The 22384-nt window shown below is 44.0% G+C and overlaps 1 protein-coding gene across 1 annotated transcript in view; it reads right to left on the bottom strand.

Moving 5' to 3' along the window:
* Positions 1 to 2117: 2117 nt before the first annotated feature.
* The window catches only part of CCKLR-17D3 (Cholecystokinin-like receptor at 17D3), a 29360-nt gene continuing 9093 nt past the window's right edge, over positions 2118 to 22384 (bottom strand). The window contains exons 2-5 of the mRNA XM_032440036.2: positions 4263 to 4463; positions 3927 to 4202; positions 3647 to 3851; positions 2118 to 2696 (exon numbers count right to left, since the gene is read on the bottom strand). Of these exons, the coding sequence (XP_032295927.1) occupies positions 2231 to 2696; positions 3647 to 3851; positions 3927 to 4202; positions 4263 to 4463 (1148 nt within the window). The 3' untranslated portion in view covers positions 2118 to 2230. The remainder of the gene's footprint in view (positions 2697 to 3646; positions 3852 to 3926; positions 4203 to 4262; positions 4464 to 22384) is intronic.

Below are 22384 nucleotides of genomic sequence, written 5' to 3'. Positions count from 1 at the left end.
AAAGAGCCACCCATTGGGGTATTTATGCTTGTCTCTTAGGCGACAGAAAGTGTCAAACATATTTAACACACATTTATTAATAATATAATAATGATAATGAACATAATATAAATAATAATAGGTAATAATAATATTTAAAAAAATATTAATTCTTAACTTCGTTTCCTTCTCAAATGCAAATCAAAATAAAACTCTATATCTTTAGATATGAAGCTATCCAATCAAACTGTTAAAAATGTTGCTGCGCAATCATTTTAGAACTAATTTTATTACGCCCACTTTCGCTCTCGTAGTTATGTGTCACAAGAAGTGAGTTATAGGAAGATGATAGAGAGATAGAATAGATTTCCTTTCAACAATTTGACCTCGCTTCGTACCGTGGTAACTCTGCTAACGGGCACTGCTCTAAGGAGGAGATGCCTCTTGGACAGACAGCTTATCTCAAATTAAGCGGGAGAGAAAGGCTATCTTCGGCACGCCGAAGATCTAATATCCAGACCCAACCTTTTCATAATAGTTAATGCCTTAATTTTCGACCGATCGTTCCTATGGCAGCTATATGATATAATGTACTAATCTTAATAGGATTTCGCATATATATGAGGAGTATGGTAAAACTAATAAGTGCCGAGTTTGGTAAAGATATATTGAAAAACAAAATGTTTTTTGTACAACAATATGGCAGCTATATGATATAGTGATCCGATCTAGCTGGGAAGGAGGGACTTCTGCAAAGTTTCATTAAGATAGCTTTAAAACTGAAAGACTAGTTCGCATAGAAACAGACAGGCGGACAGACAGACATGGCTATATCGACTCGGCTGTTGATGCTGATCAAGGATACATATACTTTATGGGGTCGAAAATGTCTCCTTCTATGCGTTACACATTTTAGGAAAAAATTAAAATACCCTCTGCAAGGGTATAAAAATCCATTGCCCATTCCTCCTCTATTACCCGATTGTTGCTGTCCACCCACGTGAGTGTTCACTGTAACTCAAATTAAGCTACCACATCAGCTGTCACATTCAGTTGAGTGCGTCTCGTACGCTCTCAGTTAGTTTTCATAGATCAAATGTTGAATATGCTACACAAGTTTTTCTAAAAAAAAAGAGATAAATAAAAAATATATAAAAAACTTATCAAGGGTGAATAGTTTATAATAAATTTGTGGTATAATGAATCTGAACAACTTTGATGAACGCTGGCGACGCGATCACCCGCACGATAATTACTTACCGCCCTACCTTGGCGGACCAGTCGATGAAATATTCCTGCGTGGCGAATCGGCTCACGATCTACGGCCCACAATTCCGGAGATATTCATGGCGAAGCATCGACTTGTTCATAGCACTCCGCGGGGGGTGCCGCCACATCAAAAGCAGCAGGGCGCGGACCCGTTCCGGAATCCGCGCAATCCCATTATCCTAAGAGCGGCGGACGTAGTCGGCCTTTGGGTACGTGTTGGAAATATACCGGATCATATGTTTCACATAATCTATTACTTCTTTACCCGAATGGGAACTCTGGAAACCATGCGAGCATTTAATGAAAGGATTTTCTATGTGCGCTACAAACATCCAAGAGATACGCTCAGGGCATTAAGCTTCCATAGACGGCGCATCATATTTATGGAGCATTTGGTGTGTCTCAGTTGCGATTTACTTAATCAGACGGACATTGATAAGATATATGGCAAGCGCAATTCCGTCTCCGAAGACGACTCAAATGCCGATCCGGACAAATACGATCCATACTGCACGGAACGCTTCGTATATGCCGACGAGTATGAGAAGGAATATAATGAGAGATTCAACACGGACGCCTTTGGGGACCATAGACATTGGGGCTCCGACGAGGACAACAATAATGAGTTCTATGATGGCGATGAATTCCACTATACGAATGAAGAGAATTTCTGGAATGTTGATGCACTCAATAATTGGTGGGAAGTGGGAAACTGGCTATCGACCGTCTGGAGATGGGCCAAGTTCCAGATTGGCTCCCTGATCACATATTTAACATAAGATTTGCGTTATTAGTTGATTTTGTTTATTATTGTTTGAACCCTTAGGAATTTTTAATTGAAACATCAAAAGTACTTAACGATAAATTTGTTATGTTAAAAAAAAAAATAGTACACATATAAAAAAAAAACACGCGACATTTACATATTTACACGCAGCACACCTAGAGACAAGTACACCAAGATCCTAAGCAACTCTCCTCCTTATAGTTGGGGACTATCCGCGGCGGCGGCAGCGCTGTTCGTGTACACCACAGAGTTTAGCAGCTGATCGTTGCGAGAGCGCGAACGCCAGGTGTCCATGCCCATGGCCAGGCCGGGATTGGGATTCGATAGATTGGGCACGCCCCCCTGGCTGGCCGAGAGACCACCGGCCGCTGTGCCGTTGCGTTTCCAAGGCAAGCCCTTGAACGTGTCCACAAAAGCGCGCCGAAAGCTGGCGTTCATGAAGCAATAGGTGATCGGATTGCAGCAGCTCGAGGAGTAGGCGAGCAGCTGGAGGAAACTGATCGTGGTGTAGTCAATGTATTCGTACAGCGTCTGTCCAATAAACATGCTCAGCGTATTGATCACGTACAAGGGCGTCCAGCAGATGAAGAACTCAAGAACCAGCACAAACAGCATCTTTACCACGCGCTTCTTGCTCTCCAGCGTCCTAGTCTCGTTGGATCTGCGAATATTGATTTCAAGTTGCAGCATATATCACACCTGATCAGTTCCCAACCATGCTCGTCAGGTTCTAGGCAGACTTATCTATTGTATTGCTTATCTTTTACATTCCTAATATCATTCTCTTTGCTAACCCTGGCACGTATCAGGTGTTTCAGAATTATAAGAATCCCCATAATACTCCTCATTATTCTTGTTATGATTGCAATTGATTTAAATTTGAATTTCAGGCAGTTTTCTACATTTCTGCCAAATGACTCACTTCTTCTGCAATTAATCTGAAATGTTTAGAGCTTTACTCCGTCTGATCTATCATTTTGGGTTTCACTCAGCTTCGGGGAGCACTGATATTTCCCCTGCTTTGCACAATCATCTGAACCTAACCCAATCAAACCTAACCAGCTGCAAGTGTGGCAACACTCAGCCATTTAATATACAGAGTAATAGTAATAGAGTATTCAAGTGAGCTGTTTGCTTGCAAGCTTTTCTAGCAAACTTTCGCAATATTATTTCAAGGTATTTCGTTCTTGCTAATGAAAAGCAATTAAAAAGTTTGTTTTACAAAATGTTAATGCTAGCTGAGGTTTAATTATTAATGGGTGGCAGCGCTGCCGAATTTAAAATGTAAGGTTAAAATCGTTAATCGCTTTAAACTGGATTTAATGACTAAGTTTAAATCATATGCGTAATTGTTGAGATGCTTCAAAATGTGCTCAGCAGAAAGCTGCACTTGTTTGGTAAGCCGGGAAAAGCTAATTATGCAAAGTGCTTTGCAATTGAAGCCGCCCTGGGATCTTTGACTGAATAATGGCATTGTGTTTGGTGTCAATCTGAATTAGGGTCCATGGGTCCAATGTGTATATGATTTATCATGCATACCAACATAACCAAAGGCTGGCCAGTTATTGCGCCGTCGGCATCTGCTGTCTCGGGTCAAAGGTCAAAGCTTACCTGCGCAATGCCGCATCGTGTATACGCAAACTTGGCGAAGCATTCGAGGACTTGGCCGGTGTCACAGTTGTCAATGTCGTTGTTGTTATCGTTGTAAGTGTCGTTGTTGCTGTTGCTGTTGTCGTTGCTGTTGCTGTTGTTGTTGTTGTTGCTGTTGCTGCTGCTGTTGTGCTTGTCGTGGCGGCATTGTTGTTGTTGCTGCTCTCTGCGGACATAAAGCATAAAATGCTCATTTGTTGTATCCCATTGGGCGTGGAACATGGGCGTGTCTTCTACTTACCATTGTACTCGCTGGCGGCATTCAAGACCAGAACGCAGCTGCTGCTGCCGGGAGTGGCGGCTATGGCCGCTGTGGCCACCGTTTGGGCACTGCCACTGCTAGCCGGCATTCTGGCATCCTTGCCCACATTCATGCCCACATAGAGAGTTCGCGTAATGAGTATATAGGCAGCACACAGCACCAGCAGCGGCAAGACGAGCAGGATGAGATCCAACATAATGTTGTAGAAGCGCTCGTAGCCCTGGTCTGGCCAGTGCTCGCGGCACTTGCAGAATCCTGCGGCAATTTTCATAACTAGCTAAATAATCCAAAGCAGGGCCCCGCCCCGTCACTCACCTGGCCGACTTGTGGGTATCAAACGACTGAATACCGCTATTGGCGTCATGCACAAAATGCCCCCGAGCCATATGAACCCGATTATCTTATAGGCATGGCTTATTGTCTGCCAGGACCTCGAGCGCAGCGGATGACATATGGCGTAATAACGTTCACAACTGATGGCCACCAAGGTCCACGAGGAGACGGCCACAGAAGACGCTGTAAATGTTGATAAACAGAAATTCAAATCCTTCAATTTTCATACAACCAATAAACAATTAGCTGCTTGGGTTTATCAGTATAGGTTCAGCTTCAAATGTTTCTACTATTATAGTTATAATTATTTTACTATTATTAGAATTATTATTATCATACTCTTTCCTATTTACCAACATTTTTTTACAAGTTGGGTTTATACACGGAAGAGTATATAATATAGTGTAGTAAAGTGAATTATGACACAATAAAATATATTACAGTTTAGCTTAGTATATACTAATATAGTATATGTACATAGTGTACATATTATGGCTTAGCACAGTACGGTTCAGTCTGGTATAGTTTTGTATAGCATATTATTATGGGATAGTAGAGTATGGTATAGTATATTAAATTGTATTATATATGTATGGCATAGATAATATAGTACAGTATTGTATAGCATTGTATGGCTTATTTATGAGGTACTATCTATATAGTGATATATAGTAACAAAGTGTATTTTGACGTAGTATAGTATAGTATATAGTATATATAAAGTATCAAGCATAGTGGTTTATGGCATAGTATAGCATAGTTGAATTTATAGGAATTGCTGGAAAATGCTCGAAATTAAAGGTAGTCGGCTTGCAATGTACTATTACCAATTTGCTGGCATATGGCCAAAGATATAAACTGAAACGCACGCAACCATCTAGGTTGATGCGGGGAGAGATATGCCAAGAGGGGAAAATGAAGGATTGGCTGCTTAAATTTGTAATCACAGAAACGTAAACGTAACTTAAACAGCACGCACACATTTTGGCCATATGTCGTTGGGTTTGGACTTTAGCTGTTGTTGTTTTTGTTGTTGTTGTTGTTGTTTCTGTTTTTGTTTACCATTGCGATTGCGATTGCCAATGCCATGGCCATGGCCAATGCCATTGGCGTGTGCGCTTAGAATCGGGTTCGTTTGTGTTTCGGCTGGCTATACAAATTTTGCGGTATTTATGTGTGTTGGCTCCTTGGCGCTTGTTATGCCTGCTTGGAGCTGTCATGGACATGCCTATGCCTCTTCTTTTATTTGCGGCAATCAAATTTTATCGCCCAACTGACGCTTATAAATTTGTGCCTGTCACAGCGCCCTGTTACGCATATTTATGTGGCCCTGGCTCACGGCTGCATGTCGTATACGTAATATGCTCAACACGTCGACCAAATCAGGCGCCTAGAAATACGAAATCTGATTTGAAAGCTGAACGCTGAAACCGAAGTCGAAGTCGAAGCCAAGGCTAAAGCTGTGGCTGCAGCTTAACCCAAACCGAAGTCCCGCCTCGGGAGTTGGGATTTATGCCTGAGAGTGTTAAGATGCCCTAAAATCAAATCAAATTCAATCAACAACAAAATAAGTATACATATTTTTGTGTGCATGTATAAATAAGTATAAGTAAATAAAGAAAACATGAAATTGAATTTGTGCTCAATGTTTATTCGACTTTGGCTGTTGCTGTTGCTGCTGCGTGCTGGCGTCAGTTTTGCATTTGCCAATTGAATTACATCCGCACGCACTGACGCACATGCCCACACATACTCGCACTCACACACACACACACACACACACACACACACTTACGGAAACGCACTAAGGCGCTTACAAATTGTATCTGTATTTTAAAATGATTTAGTTGTCATGGCGCTTTAGGCCAATCAATCAAACTGTTGAGCTGCCGCACTTAAGCTAAACAGCAAACATTCCTCAACCAACACACACACGTACTTGGTGTCTGTTATTTATAGTTTATAAGCCGCGTTTTGCATTCTTCAGCATAAAAACTTCACCGACAGCCGATGTGCAATTTCTGGAATTCCACAGTGCACTCTAAAAGTATGCAACGCTTTTAGCGGAACACCCACTTGCATCAATAAGTGTTGCATCCGTTAAGGCGGCCCGGAAAATGCTAACTCGCGGAGCGCAGAGCTTATTGAAATACTGATGAAGCCAGCTTCATGTCCGCGCACATGAAATGCTGCAAACATCAAATGCCTTACAATTTAAGACTTAAAACTTAAACAAGGGAGAAATCTGCGTGCCTCTATAAAGCATGTTATAAGGCTGCAAGTCGATTCGAGCTCGCAAGCTCAGACACATTTTCAGCACAAAAACTATGCCTTTTGTATATATAAATATTTATGAGTTGCAATATTGTTAATTATTGAATTGTTTCATTGATCTTTTCAAATCAAATAGAATTTTTGTTTAAATAATTAAAAAGCTATAAAGATGTTATTTTTGTGTCAATTAAACCTATTATATAAAGCTGTTGATCTGTATTGCTTGAACGAGTGTCTCTGTCAAGACTTGTCAAAACTTAAATCGTTTTCTTTATTATACTCTAAGTCCATTGAAAGTTCGAATTCGGGTAGAATGTTTGTGTGCAAATGTATGTAACTGGCAGAAGGAAACATATCCAACTCCATAAAGTATATATATTCTTGATCAGCATCCGTCTGACTGTCCGTATGCATCTCATGCTGATGATCATGATCTCAGAACCTATAAGAGCTAGTGACTTGATATCGATAATCGATAACTTGTCCCGTTTCTAAGCAATCGATATCGCTATCGATATCTAAATCCTGTTTTTTTAAACAAAATTCTAAATTTAAATCCATCAAACTTGATTTGAAGCTTCTATATTAGTATACCCCGGCTGGTATTGGCGTTGGTAGAAGGTTAGAGTATCCCCTAGTCGGGCAATCTCGACCAGAGCACTCTAATTTGTTTTATATACATATATGTGATGTTTTTTTTTTTTCTTTTCTTATTTGCATTCTTCAGATTGATGTGCTATATAACTTGCGAGACGGCAAATTATAAATTTGCGCAAAAGCTTAAAAAACTTTTCGCCCGTTGACACTTGAGAGGCAGCAAAGTTTTTTGTTTCTTTTTTTTTTTGTTGTTTTCGGTTTTTTTTTTTTTTTTTTTTTGTCTTTAATTATTTTCATTCATTACCAATTCAGCTGGCTTGTCGGCAGCTCCGGCCCAAGGATTGTCAACTGACTGCAGCTGCTGGTAGAAATATTATAGCAGCAAAGTTGTTTCTCTGTCCAATCCCCCTAATTCAAGTCCCCGGCACGTTCCCGACGCCAACAGGATTCCTTTTGAAAAGTTGGCCACATGCTGACCAAGTCCATGATTAACGACACGTCACAACTGGCTGCGGCAAATGCGTTGCCAGCACCAAGGCCGGCCACAGATAATATGATGGGCATAGAAGATATCCAATCTGGGCAATGGGAATACCTAAGGCTAGGTAAGCTGAGAGCCTTTCGGCGGGTTGCTCAGCTGATAAATGAATAAATATGACGGCGGACACCCAGCAAACTTTATGCCTCGATTCTAGTTTGTTTTAAATTTGCCATCATCGGGTCTTAGCTGCGTTTTTTATTTCCATTTTCATTACCGCTGTCAAAAACAAACACAAGTGTTTGCCAAGTTTTTCAGCAAATATTAAAACAAACAACACACACAAGACAAACCTTGCAAAAGTTGTTTAATTTAGCCAGACCTATATAGAAATGGATGAGAGATGATTATTTTTATATTAGCCTAGAACTCAACCGGGATTCTCATTGTTCGTAAAAAGTATTCCAAATAGATAAATTTGATATTTGCATCTAGCTTCAAAGAGAAACTTGTTAAAATTCGCGATTGGAAGCTGATCATTTGGTCGCAGGAAAATAAAATGCCTTGAACGCTTTAAGGCTGGCCAGGTTCATTCAATTATATTGCCAAAAGTTCAGAATGTGTATTGCCAGGGAAAACAAATTTTGCTGCTGTTTATTTTTTAATTTTATTTGCGTTTATTTATTTTTTTCTGTATTTTTCTCAATTCTAGGGGCTCAGGCTGGGTAAATTTTAATGCTATTATTGAAACTTTGCACAACTTGTTGTTGTGCTGGCAAATTCGTTTAAATTCAATGGATTTAACACATAAGTAAATGCCAGCATTTAAGCGGTACAATCACAGCGGCTACGGCGGGCTACAGGCCCGCAAAATGGCCGAGGGCCACGCCGACAGAGAAAAACTTTCCAGCAAGCCGAAATCCAAGTCTTGTCGGCACGCCCGAAATTCTATTTAACTGAAAAGTGAAACAAACTTGGCAAAGTGCTTGACGCCCGCCTTTTTATCAAATTAAATAAGTATTTTAAAGTGGCTACGTAAGCCTGTGCGGGAAGGGTGGTGGCGGGGAGGGGAGTAGTGGATTCGGGTGTATCAAAACTTTGGTTTAGCTAAACTGTTTTCTAGACCAAACTTATGTCTATCGAGAGGCCTGCAGTTATTCAAGCGTTATTTAATTAAACTTTGCGTAGTGCTGCATACTTTAAGGAATCACACATTTCAACACACACATATACAAACACATACACACACACACATACAATGAATGCAACTAATGTGCATTCATTAAGAATATTCTTTCAAACGAATCGCAATAGCAACAGCTTTCGTCAAGCGAATTGAGATTTGTAATAAAAGTCTGGCCAACAGAGCCCCAAAGATTCATTAGCCAAGACAATAAGGCTAATGCAATGCTTAGCCCCTGACTAAACGGAACTAAAGAAGTAAATAAATATTTCCTCGCGGAGCTATGTCGCTTCAAAACGACATTTCCTCGCGGAAATATGTCGTTTCAAAACGAAATTTCCTCGCGGAGATATGTCGTTTCAAAACGACATATCTCCCCGCGGAGCTATGTCGCTTCAAAACGACATATCTCCTCGCGGAGCTATGTCGTTTCAAAACGACATTTCCTCGCGGAAATATGTCGCTTCAAAACGACATATTTCCTCTCGGAGCTATGTCGTTTCAAAACGACATATCTCCCCGCGGAGCTATGTCGCTTCAAAACGACATATCTCCCCGCGGAGCTATGTCGCTTCAAAACGACATTTCCTCGCGGAGCTATGTCGTTTCAAAACGACATTTCCTCGCGGAGATATGTCGTTTCAAAACGACATATCTCCCCGCGGAGCTATGTCGCTTCAAAACGACATATCTCCCCGCGGAGATATGTCGTTTCAAAACAAAATTTCCTCGCGGAGCTATGTCGCTTCAAAACGACATTTCCTCGCGGAAATATGTCGTTTCAAAACGAAATTTCCTCGCGGAGATATGTCGTTTCAAAGCGACATATCTCCCCGTTCGTTTGTTTTTGAAACGACATATCTCCGCGGGGAAATGTCGCTTCAAAACGACATATCTCCCCGCGGAGCTATGTCGCTTCAAAACGACATTTCCTCGCGGAAATATGTCGTTTCAAAACGACATTTCCTCGCGGAGCTATGTCGTTTCAAAACGACATATCTCCCCGCGGAGCTATGTCGCTTCAAAACGACATATCTCCCCGCGGAGCTATGTCGCTTCAAAACGACATTTCCTCGCGAAAATATGTCGTTTCAAAACGACATTTCCCCGCGGAGATATGTCGTTTCAAAACAAAATTTCATCGCGGAGCTATGTCGTTTCAAAACGACATATCTCCCCGCGGAGCTATGTCGCTTCAAAACGACATTTCCTCGCGGAAATATGTCGTTTCAAAACGACATTTCCTCGCGGAGATATGTCGTTTTAAAACGACATATCTCCCCGCGGAGCTATGTCGCTTCAAAACGACATATCTCCCCGCGGAGCTATGTCGTTTCAAAACGACATTTCCCCGCGGAGATATGTCGTTTCAAAACAAAATTTCCTCGCGGAGATATGTCGTTTCAAAACGAAATTTCCTCGCGGAAATATGTCGTTTCAAAACGACATTTCCCCGCGGAGCTATGTCGCTTCAAAACGACATTTCCTCGCGGAGATATGTCGTTTCAAAACGAAATTTCCTCGCGGAGATATGTCGTTTCAAAACGACATATTTCCTCGCGGAGATATGTCGTTTCAAAACGACATATCTCCCCGCGGAGCCTAGTCGCTTCAAAACGACATATCTCCCACGGAGCTATGTCGCTTCAAAACGACATATCTCCCCGTGGAGCTATGTCGCTTCAAAACGACATATCTCCCCGCGGAGCTATGTCGCTTCAAAACGACATTTCCTCGCGGAGATATGTCGTTTCAAAACGACATATCTCCCCGCGGAGCTATGTCGTTTCAAAACGACATTTCCTCGCGGAGATATGTCGTTTCAAAACGACATATCTCCCCGCGGAGCTATGTCGTTTCAAAACGACATTTCCTCGCGGAGCTATGTCGTTTCAAAACGACATTTCCTTGCGGAGATATGTCGTTTCAAAACGACATATCTCCCCGCGGAGCTATGTCGCTTCAAAACGACATATCTCCCCGCGGAGATATGTCGCTTCAAAACGACATTTCCTTGCGGAGATATGTCGTTTCAAAACGACATATCTCCCCGCGGAGCTATGTCGCTTCAAAACGACATTTCCCCGCGGAGCTATGTCGCTTCAAAACGACATATCTCCCCGTGGAGCTATGTCGCTTCAAAACAAAATTTCCTCGCGGAGATATGTCGTTTCAAAACGACATTTCCCCGCGGAGATATGTCGTTTCAAAACAAAATTTCATCGCGGAGCTATGTCGTTTCAAAACGACATATCTCCCCGCGGAGCTATATCGCTTCAAAACGACATATCTCCCCGCGGAGCTATGTCGCTTCAAAACGACATATCCCACATTTCCTCGCGGAGATATGTCGTTTCAAAACGACATTTCCTCGCGGAGATATGTCGTTTCAAAATGACATTTCCTCGCGGAGATATGTCGTTTCAAAACGACATATCCCACATTTCCTCGCGGAGATATGTCGTTTCAAAACGACATTTCCTCGCGGAGATATGTCGTTTCAAAACGACATATCTCCCCGCGGAGCTATGTCGCTTCAAAACGACATATCTCCACGCGGAGCTATGTCGCTTCAAAACGACATATCCCACATTTCCTCGCGGAGATATGTCGTTTCAAAACGACATATCTCCCCGCGGAGCTATGTCGTTTCAAAACGACATTTCCTCGCGGAGCTATGTCGTTTCAAAACGACATTTCCTTGCGGAGATATGTCGTTTCAAAACGACATATCTCCCCGCGGAGCTATGTCGCTTCAAAACGACATATCTCCCCGCGGAGATATGTCGTTTCAAAACAAAATTTCTTCGCGGAGATATGTCGTTTCAAAACGACATTTCCCCGCGGAGATATGTCGTTTCAAAACAAAATTTCATCGCGGAGCTATGTCGTTTCAAAACGACATATCTCCCCGCGGAGCTATGTCGCTTCAAAACGACATTTCCTCGCGGAGATATGTCGTTTCAAAACGACATATCTCCCCGCGGAGCTATGTCGTTTCAAAACGACATTTCCTCGCGGAGCTATGTCGTTTCAAAACGACATTTCCTTGCGGAGATATGTCGTTTCAAAACGACATATCTCCCCGCGGAGCTATGTCGCTTCAAAACGACATATCTCCCCGCGGAGATATGTCGCTTCATAACGACATTTCCTCGCGGAGATATGTCGTTTCAAAACGACATATCTCCCCGCGGAGCTATGTCGCTTCAAAACGACATATCTCCCCGTGGAGCTATGTCGCTTCAAAACAAAATTTCCTCGCGGAGATATGTCGTTTCAAAACGACATTTCCCCGCGGAGATATGTCGTTTCAAAACAAAATTTCATCGCGGAGCTATGTCGTTTCAAAACGACATATCTCCCCGCGGAGCTATATCGCTTCAAAACGACATATCTCCCCGCGGAGCTATGTCGCTTCAAAACGACATATCCCACATTTTCTCGCGGAGATATGTCGTTTCAAAACGACATATCCCACATTTCCTCGCGGAGATATGTCGTTTCAAAACGAAATTTCCTCGCGGAGATATGTCGTTTCAAAACGACATATCTCCCCGCGGAGCTATGTCGCTTCAAAACGACATATCTCCACGCGGAGCTATGTCGTTTCAAAACGACATATCCCACATTTCCTCGCGGAGATATGTCGTTTCAAAACGACATATCTCCCCGCGGAGCTATGTCGTTTCAAAACGACATTTCCTCGCGGAGCTATGTCGTTTCAAAACGACATTTCCTTGCGGAGATATGTCGTTTCAAAACGACATATCTCCCCGCGGAGCTATGTCGCTTCAAAACGACATATCTCCCCGCGGAGATATGTCGTTTCAAAACAAAATTTCTTCGCGGAGATATGTCGTTTCAAAACGACATTTCCCCGCGGAGATATGTCGTTTCAAAACAAAATTTCATCGCGGAGCTATGTCGTTTCAAAACGACATATCTCCGCGCGGAGCTATGTCGCTTCAAAACGACATTTCCTCGCGGAGATATGTCGTTTCAAAACGACATATCTCCCCGCGGAGCTATGTCGTTTCAAAACGACATTTCCCCGCGGAGATATGTCCTTTCAAAACAATATTTCCTCGCGGAGCTATGTCGTTTTGAAACGACGCTTCAAAACGACATATCTCCACGCGGAGATATGTCGCTTCAAAACGACATATCCCACATTTCCTCGCGGAGATATGTCGTTTCAAAACGACATATCCCACATTTCCTCGCGGAGATATGTCGTTTCAAAACGACATTTCCTCGCGGAGATATGTCGTTTCAAAACGACATATCTCCCCGCGGAGCTATGTCGCTTCAAAACGACATATCTCCACGCGGAGCTATGTCGCTTCAAAACGACATATTCCACATTTCCTCGCGGAGATATGTCGTTTCAAAACGACATATCTCCCCGCGGAGCTTTGTCGTTTCAAAACGACATTTCCTCGCGGAGCTATGTCGTTTCAAAACGACATTTCCTTGCGGAGATATGTCGTTTCAAAACGACATATCTCCCCGCGGAGCTATGTCGCTTCAAAACGACATATCTCCCCGCGGAGATATGTCGTTTCAAAACAAAATTTCTTCGCGGAGATATGTCGTTTCAAAACGACATTTCCCCGCGGAGATATGTCGTTTCAAAACAAAATTTCATCGCGGAGCTATGTCGTTTCAAAACGACATATCTCCCCGCGGAGCTATGTCGCTTCAAAACGACATTTCCTCGCGGAGATATGTCGTTTCAAAACGACATATCTCCCCGCGGAGCTATGTCGTTTCAAAACGACATTTCCTCGCGGAGCTATGTCGTTTCAAAACGACATTTCCTTGCGGAGATATGTCGTTTCAAAACGACATATCTCCCCGCGGAGCTATGTCGCTTCAAAACGACATATCTCCCCGCGGAGATATGTCGCTTCAAAACGACATTTCCTCGCGGAGATATGTCGTTTCAAAACGACATATCTCCCCGCGGAGCTATGTCGCTTCAAAACGACATTTCCCCGCGGAGCTATGTCGCTTCAAAACGACATATCTCCCCGTGGAGCTATGTCGCTTCAAAACAAAATTTCCTCGCGGAGATATGTCGTTTCAAAACGACATTTCCCCGCGGAGATATGTCGTTTCAAAACAAAATTTCATCGCGGAGCTATGTCGTTTCAAAACGACATATTTCCCCGCGGAGCTATATCGCTTCAAAACGACATATCTCCCCGCGGAGCTATGTCGCTTCAAAACGACATATCCCACATTTCCTCGCGGAGATATGTCGTTTCAAAACGACATATCCCACATTTCCTCGCGGAGATATGTCGTTTCAAAACGAAATTGCCTCGCGGAGATATGTCGTTTCAAAACGACATATCTCCCCGCGGAGCTATGTCGCTTCAAAACGACATATCTCCACGCGGAGCTATGTCGTTTCAAAACGACATATCCCACATTTCCTCGCGGAGATATGTCGTTTCAAAACGACATATCTCCCCGCGGAGCTATGTCGTTCCAAAACGACATTTCCTCGCGGAGCTATGTCGTTTCAAAACGACATTTCCCCGCGGAGATATGTCGTTTCAAAACAAAATTTCATCGCGGAGCTATGTCGTTTCAAAACGACATATCTCCCCGCGGAGCTATGTCGCTTCAAAACGACATTTCCTCGCGGAGATATGTCGTTTCAAAACGACATATCTCCCCGCGGAGCTATGTCGTTTCAAAACGACATTTCCCCGCGGAGATATGTCGTTTCAAAACAATATTTCCTCGCGGAGCTATGTCGTTTTGAAACGACGCTTCAAAACGACATATCTCCACGCGGAGATATGTCGCTTCAAAACGACATATCCCACATTTCCTCGCGGAGATATGTCGTTTCAAAACGACATTTCCTTGCGGAGATATGTCGTTTCAAAACGACATATCTCCCCGCGGAGCTATGTCGCTTCAAAACGACATATCTCCCCGCGGAGATATGTCGTTTCAAAACAAAATTTCTTCGCGGAGCTATGTCGTTTCAAAACGACATATCTCCCCGCGGAGCTATGTCGTTTCAAAACGACATTTCCTCGCGGAGACATGTCGTTTCAAAACGACATTTCCTTGCGGAGATATGTCGTTTCAAAACGACATATCTCCCCGCGGAGCTATGTCGCTTCAAAACGACATATCTCCCCGCGGAGATATGTCGTTTCAAAACAAAATTTCCTCGCGGAGCTATGTCGCTTCAAAACGACATTTCCTCGCGGAGATATGTCGTTTCAAAACGACATTTCCTCGCGGAGCTATGTCGTTTCAAAACGACATTTCCTTGCGGAGATATGTCGTTTCAAAACGACATATCTCCCCGCGGAGCTATGTCGCTTCAAAACGACATATCTCCCCGCGGAGCTATGTCGCTTCAAAACGACATATCTCCACGCGGAGCTATGTCGCTTCAAAACGACATATCTCCGCGGGGAAATGTAGTTTTGAAACGACATATCTCCGCGAGGAAATTTTGTTTTGAAGCGACATAGCTCCACGGGGAGATATGTCGTTTTGAAGCGACATAGCTCCGCGGGGAAATGTCGTTTTGAAGCGACATAGCTCCACGGGGAGATATGTCGTTTTGAAACGACATATCTCCGCGAGGAAATGTCGTTTTGAAGCGACATATCTCCGCGGGGAGATATGTCGTTTTGAAGCGACATAGCTCCGCGGGGAGATATGTCGTTTTGAAACGACATATCTCCGCAAGGAAATGTCGTTTTGAAACGACATAGCTCCGCGAGGAAATGTCGTTTTGAAACGACATAGCTCCGCGGGGAGATATGTCGTTTTGAAACGACATATCTCCGCGAGGAAATGTCGTTTTGAAGCGACATAGCTCCGCGGGGAGATATGTCGTTTTGAAACGACATATCTCCGCAAGGAAATGTCGTTTTGAAACGACATAGCTCCGCGAGGAAATGTCGTTTTGAAACGACATAGCTCCGCGGGGAGATATGTCGTTTTGAAACGACATATCTCCGCGAGGAAATGTCGTTTTGAAACGACATAGCTCCGCGGGGAGATATGTCGTTTTGAAACGACATATCTCCGCGAGGAAATGTCGTTTTGAAGCGACATAGCTCCGCGGGGAGATATGTCGTTTTGAAGCGACATAGCTCCGCGCGGAGATATGTCGTTTTGAAGCGACAAGGCTCCGCGGGGAGATATGTCGTTTTGAAACGACATAGCTCCGCGGGGAGATATGTCGTTTTGAAACGACATATCTCCGCGAGGAAATGTCGTTTTGAAGCGACATAGCTCCGCGGGGAGATATGTCGTTTTGAAACGACAAAGCTCCGCGATGAAATTTTGTTTTGAAACGACATATCTCCGCGGGGAAATGTCGTTTTGAAACGACATATCTCCGCGAAGAAATTTTGTTTTGAAACGACATATCTCCGCGCGGAGCTATGTCGCTTCAAAACGACATATCCCACATTTCCTCGCGGAGATATGTCGTTTCAAAACGACATATCCCACATTTCCTCGCGGAGATATGTCGTTTCAAAACGAAATTGCCTCGCGGAGATATGTCGTTTCAAAACGACATATCTCCCCGCGGAGCTATGTCGCTTCAAAACGACATATCTCCACGCGGAGCTATGTCGTTTCAAAACGACATATCCCACATTTCCTCGCGGAGATATGTCGTTTCAAAACGACATTTCTCCCCGCGGAGCTATGTCGTTCCAAAACGACATTTCCTCGCGGAGCTATGTCGTTTCAAAACGACATTTCCTTGCGGAGATATGTCGTTTCAAAACGACATATCTCCCCGCGGAGCTATGTCGCTTCAAAACGACATATCTCCCCGCGGAGATATGTCGTTTCAAAACAAAATTTCTTCGCGGAGATATGTCGTTTCAAAACGACATTTCCCCGCGGAGATATGTCGTTTCAAAACAAAATTTCATCGCGGAGCTATGTCGTTTCAAAACGACATATCTCCCCGCGGAGCTATGTCGCTTCAAAACGACATTTCCTCGCGGAGATATGTCGTTTCAAAACGACATATCTCCCCGCGGAGCTATGTCGTTTCAAAACGACATTTCCCCGCGGAGATATGTCGTTTCAAAACAATATTTCCTCGCGGAGCTATGTCGTTTTGAAACGACGCTTCAAAACGACATATCTCCACGCGGAGATATGTCGCTTCAAAACGACATATCCCACATTTCCTCGCGGAGATATGTCGTTTCAAAACGACATTTCCTTGCGGAGATATGTCGTTTCAAAACGACATATCTCCCCGCGGAGCTATGTCGCTTCAAAACGACATATCTCCCCGCGGAGATATGTCGTTTCAAAACAAAATTTCCTCGCGGAGCTATGTCGCTTCAAAACGACATTTCCTCGCGGAGATATGTCGTTTCAAAACGACATTTCCTCGCGGAGCTATGTCGTTTCAAAACGACATTTCCTTGTGGAGATATGTCGTTTCAAAACGACATATCTCCCCGCGGAGCTATGTCGCTTCAAAACGACATATCTCCCCGCGGAGCTATGTCGCTTCAAAACGACATATCTCCACGCGGAGCTATGTCGCTTCAAAACGACATATCTCCGCGGGGAAATGTAGTTTTGAAACGACATATCTCCGCGAGGAAATTTTGTGTTGAAGCGACATAGCTCCACGGGGAGATATGTCGTTTTGAAGCGACATAGCTCCGCGGGGAAATGTCGTTTTGAAGCGACATAGCTCCACGGGGAGATATGTCGTTTTGAAACGACATATCTCCGCGAGGAAATGTCGTTTTGAAGCGACATATCTCCGCGATGAAATTTTGTTTTGAAACGACATATCTCCGCGGGGAAATGTCGTTTTGAAACGACATATCTCCGCGAGGAAATGTGGGATATGTCGTTTTGAAGCGACATAGCTCCGCGTGGAGATATGTCGTTTTGAAGCGACATAGCTCCGCGGGGAGATATGTCGTTTTGAAACGACATATCTCCGCGAGGAAATGTCGTTTTGAAACGACATATCTCCGCGAGGAAATGTGGGATATGTCGTTTTGAAACGACATATCTCCGCGAGGAAATGTGGGATATGTCGTTTTGAAGCGACATAGCTCCGCGTGGAGATATGTCGTTTTGAAGCGACATAGCTCCGCGGGGAGATATGTCGTTTTGAAACGACATATCTCCGCGAGGAAATGTCGTTTTGAAACGACATATCTCCGCGAGGAAATGTCGTTTTGAAACGACATATCTCCGCGAGGAAATGTCGTTTTGAAACGACATATCTCCGCGAGGAAATGTGGGATATGTCGTTTTGAAGCGACATAGCTCCGCGGGGAGATATGTCGTTTTGAAGCGATATAGCTCCGCGGGGAGATATGTCGTTTTGAAACGACATAGCTCCGCGATGAAATTTTGTTTTGAAACGACATATCTCCGCGGGGAAATGTCGTTTTGAAACGACATATCTCCGCGAGGAAATTTTGTTTTGAAGCGACATAGCTCCACGGGGAGATATGTCGTTTTGAAGCCACATAGCTCCGCGGGGAAATGTCGTTTTGAAGCGACATAGCTCCGCGGGGAGATAGCTCCGCGAGGAAATGTCGTTTTGAAACGACATAGCTCCGCGGGGAGATATGTCGTTTTGAAACGACATATCTCCGCGAGGAAATGTGGGATATGTCGTTTTGAAGCGACATAGCTCCGCGGGGAGATATGTCGTTTTGAAACGACATATCTCCGCGAGGAAATGTCGTTTTGAAACGACATAGCTCCGCGGGGAGATATGTCGTTTTGAAACGACATATCTCCGCGAGGAAATGTCGTTTTGAAGCGACATAGCTCCGCGGGGAGATATGTCGTTTTAAAGCGACATAGCTCCGCGCGGAGATATGTCGTTTTGAAGCGACAAGGCTCCGCGGGGAGATATGTCGTTTTGAAACGACATATCTCCGCGAGGAAATTTCGTTTTGAAACGACATATCTCCGCGAGGAAATGTCGTTTTGAAGCGACATAGCTCCGCGGGGAAATGTCGTTTTGGAACGACATATCTCCGCGAGGAAATTTCGTTTTGAAACGACATATCTCCGCGAGGAAATTTTGTTTTGAAACGACATATCTCCGCGAGGAAATGTGGGATATGTCGTTTTGAAGCGACATATCTCCGCGTGGAGATATGTCGTTTTGAAGCGTCGTTTCAAAACGACATAGCTCCGCGAGGAAATATTGTTTTGAAACGACATATCTCCGCGGGGAAATGTCGTTTTGAAACGACATAGCTCCGCGAGGAAATTTTGTTTTGAAGCGACATAGCTCCCCGCGGAGCTATGTCGCTTCAAAACGACATATCTCCCCGCGGAGCTATGTCGTTTCAAAACGACATTTCCCCGCGGAGATATGTCGTTTCAAAACAAAATTTCCTCGCGGAGATATGTCGTTTCAAAACGACATTTCCCCGCGGAGATATGTCGTTTCAAAACAAAATTTCCTCGCGGAGATATGTCGTTTCAAAACGAAATTTCCTCGCGGAGATATGCTGTTTCAAAACGACATTTCCCCGCGGAGCTATGTCGCTTCAAAACGACATTTCCTCGCGGAGATATGTCGTTTCAAAACGAAATTTCCTCGCGGAGATATGTCGTTTCAAAACGACATATCTCCCCGCGGAGCCTTGTCGCTTCAAAACGACATATCTCCGCGCGGAGCTATGTCGCTTCAAAACGACATATCTCCCCGCGGAGCTATGTCGCTTCAAAACGACATTTCCTCGCGGAGATATGTCGTTTCAAAACGACATATCTCCCCGCGGAGCTATGTCGTTTCAAAACGACATTTCCTCGCGGAGATATGTCGTTTCAAAACGACATATCTCCCCGCGGAGCTATGTCGCTTCAAAACGACATATCCCACATTTCCTCGCGGAGATATGTCGTTTCAAAACGACATATCTCCCCGCGGAGCTATGTCGTTTCAAAACGACATTTCCTCGCGGAGCTATCTCCCCGCGGAGCTATGTCGCTTCAAAACGACATTTCCCCGCGGAGCTATGTCGCTTCAAAACGACATATCTCCCCGTGGAGCTATATCGCTTCAAAACGACATATCTCCCCGCGGAGCTATGTCGCTTCAAAACGACATATCCCACATTTCCTCGCGGAGATATGTCGTTTCAAAACGACATTTCCTCGCGGAGACATGTCGCTTCAAAACAAAATTTCCTCGCGGAGATATGTCGTTTCAAAACGACATTTCCCCGCGGAGATATGTCGTTTCAAAACAAAATTTCATCGCGGAGCTATGTCGTTTCAAAACGACATATCTCCCCGCGGAGCTATATCGATTCAAAACGACATATCTCCCCGCGGAGCTATGTCGCTTCAAAACGACATATCCCACATTTCCTCGCGGAGATATGTCGTTTCAAAACGACATTTCCTCGCGGAGATATGTCGTTTCAAAACGACATTTCCTCGCGGAGATATGTCGTTTCAAAACGACATATCTCCCCGCGGAGCTATGTCGCTTCAAAACGACATATCTCCACGCGGAGCTATGTCGCTTCAAAACGACATATCCCACATTTCCTCGCGGAGATATGTCGTTTCAAAACGACATATCCCACATTTCCTCGCGGAGATATGTCGTTTCAAAACGACATTTCCTCGCGGAGATATGTCGTTTCAAAACGACATATCTCCCCGCGGAGCTATGTCGCTTCAAAACGACATATCTCCACGCGGAGCTATGTCGCTTCAAAACGACATATCCCACATTTCCTCGCGGAGATATGTCGTTTCAAAACGACATTTCCCCGCGGAGATATGTCGTTTCAAAACAAAATTTCATCGCGGAGCTATGTCGTTTCAAAACGACATATCTCCCCGCGGAGCTATGTCGCTTCAAAACGACATTTCCTCGCGGAGATATGTCGCTTCAAAACGACATTTCCTCGCGGAGATATGTCGTTTCAAAACGACATATCTCCCCGCGGAGCTATGTCGCTTCAAAACGACATTTCCCCGCGGAGCTATGTCGCTTCAAAACGACATATCTCCCCGCGGAGCTATGTCGCTTCAAAACGACATATCCCACATTTCCTCGCGGAGATATGTCGTTTCAAAACGACATTTCCTTGCGGAGATATGTCGTTTCAAAACGACATATCTCCCCGCGGAGCTATGTCGCTTCAAAACGACATATCTCCCCGCGGAGATATGTCGTTTCAAAACAAAATTTCTTCGCGGAGCTATGTCGTTTCAAAACAACATATCTTCCCGTCGAGCTATGTCGCTTCAAAACGACATTTCCCCGCGGAGCTATGTCGCTTCAAAACGACATATCTCCCCGCGGAGCTATGTCGCTTCAAAACGACATATCTGTCGTTTCAAAACACCTTTTTATCAAATTAAATAAGTATTTTAAAGTGGCTACGTAAGCCTGTGCGGGAAGGGTGGCGGCGGGGAGGGGAGTAGTGGATTCGGGTGTATCAAAACTTTGGTTTAGCTAAGCTGTTTTCTAGACCAAACTTATGTCTATCGAGAGGCCTGCAGTTATTCAAGCGTTATTTAATTAAACTTTGCGTAGTGCTGCATACTTTAAGGAATCACACATTTCAACACACACATATACAAACACATACACACACACACATACAATGAATGCAACTAATGTGCATTCATTAAGAATATTCTTTCAAACGAATCGCAATAGCAACAGCTTTCGTCAAGCGAATTGAGCCCCAAAGATTCATTAGCCAAGACAATAAGGCAAATGCAATGCTTAGCCCCTGACTAAACGGAACTAAAGAAGTAAATAAATATTTCCTCGCGGAGATAAGTCGTTTCAAAACGACATATCTCCCCGCGGAGCTATGTCGCTTCAAAACGACATTTCCCCGCGGAGATATGTCGTTTCAAAACGACATTTCCTCGCGGAGATATGTCGTTTAAAAACGACATGATATATGTCGTTTCAAAACGACATATCTCCCCGCGGAGCTATGTCGCTTCAAAACGACATTTCCTCGCGGAGGAAGGAATCACGCATTTCAACACACACATATACAAACACATACACACACACACATACAATGAATGCAACTAATGTGCATTCATTAAGAATATTCTTTCAAACGAATCGCAATAGCAACAGCGTCAAGCGAATTGAGATTTGTAATAAAAGTCTGGCCAACAGAGCTCCAAAGATTCATTAGCCAAGGCAATAAGGCTAATGCAATGCTTAGCCCCTGACTAAACGGAACTAAAGAAGTAAATAAATATTTCCTCGCGGAGATATGTCGTTTCAAAACGACATATCTCCCCGCGGAGCTATGTCGCTTCAAAACGACATATCTCCCCGCGGAGCTATGTCGCTTCAAAACGACATATCTCCGCGCGGAGCTATGTCGCTTCAAAACGACATATCCCACATTTCCTCGCGGAGAAATGTCGTTTCAAAACGACATATCTCCCCGCGGAGCTATGTCGTTTCAAAACGCGCGGAGCTATGTCGTTTTGAAGCGACATAGCTCCGCGGGGAGATATGTCGTTTTGAAACGACATATCTCCGCGAGAAAATTTTGTTTTTAA

The sequence above is a fragment of the Drosophila virilis genome, chromosome X, assembly GCF_030788295.1.
Source record: "Drosophila virilis strain 15010-1051.87 chromosome X, Dvir_AGI_RSII-ME, whole genome shotgun sequence".
NCBI lineage: Eukaryota > Metazoa > Arthropoda > Insecta > Diptera > Drosophilidae > Drosophila > Drosophila virilis.
This window is presented reverse-complemented; position numbering and strand designations above follow the sequence as displayed.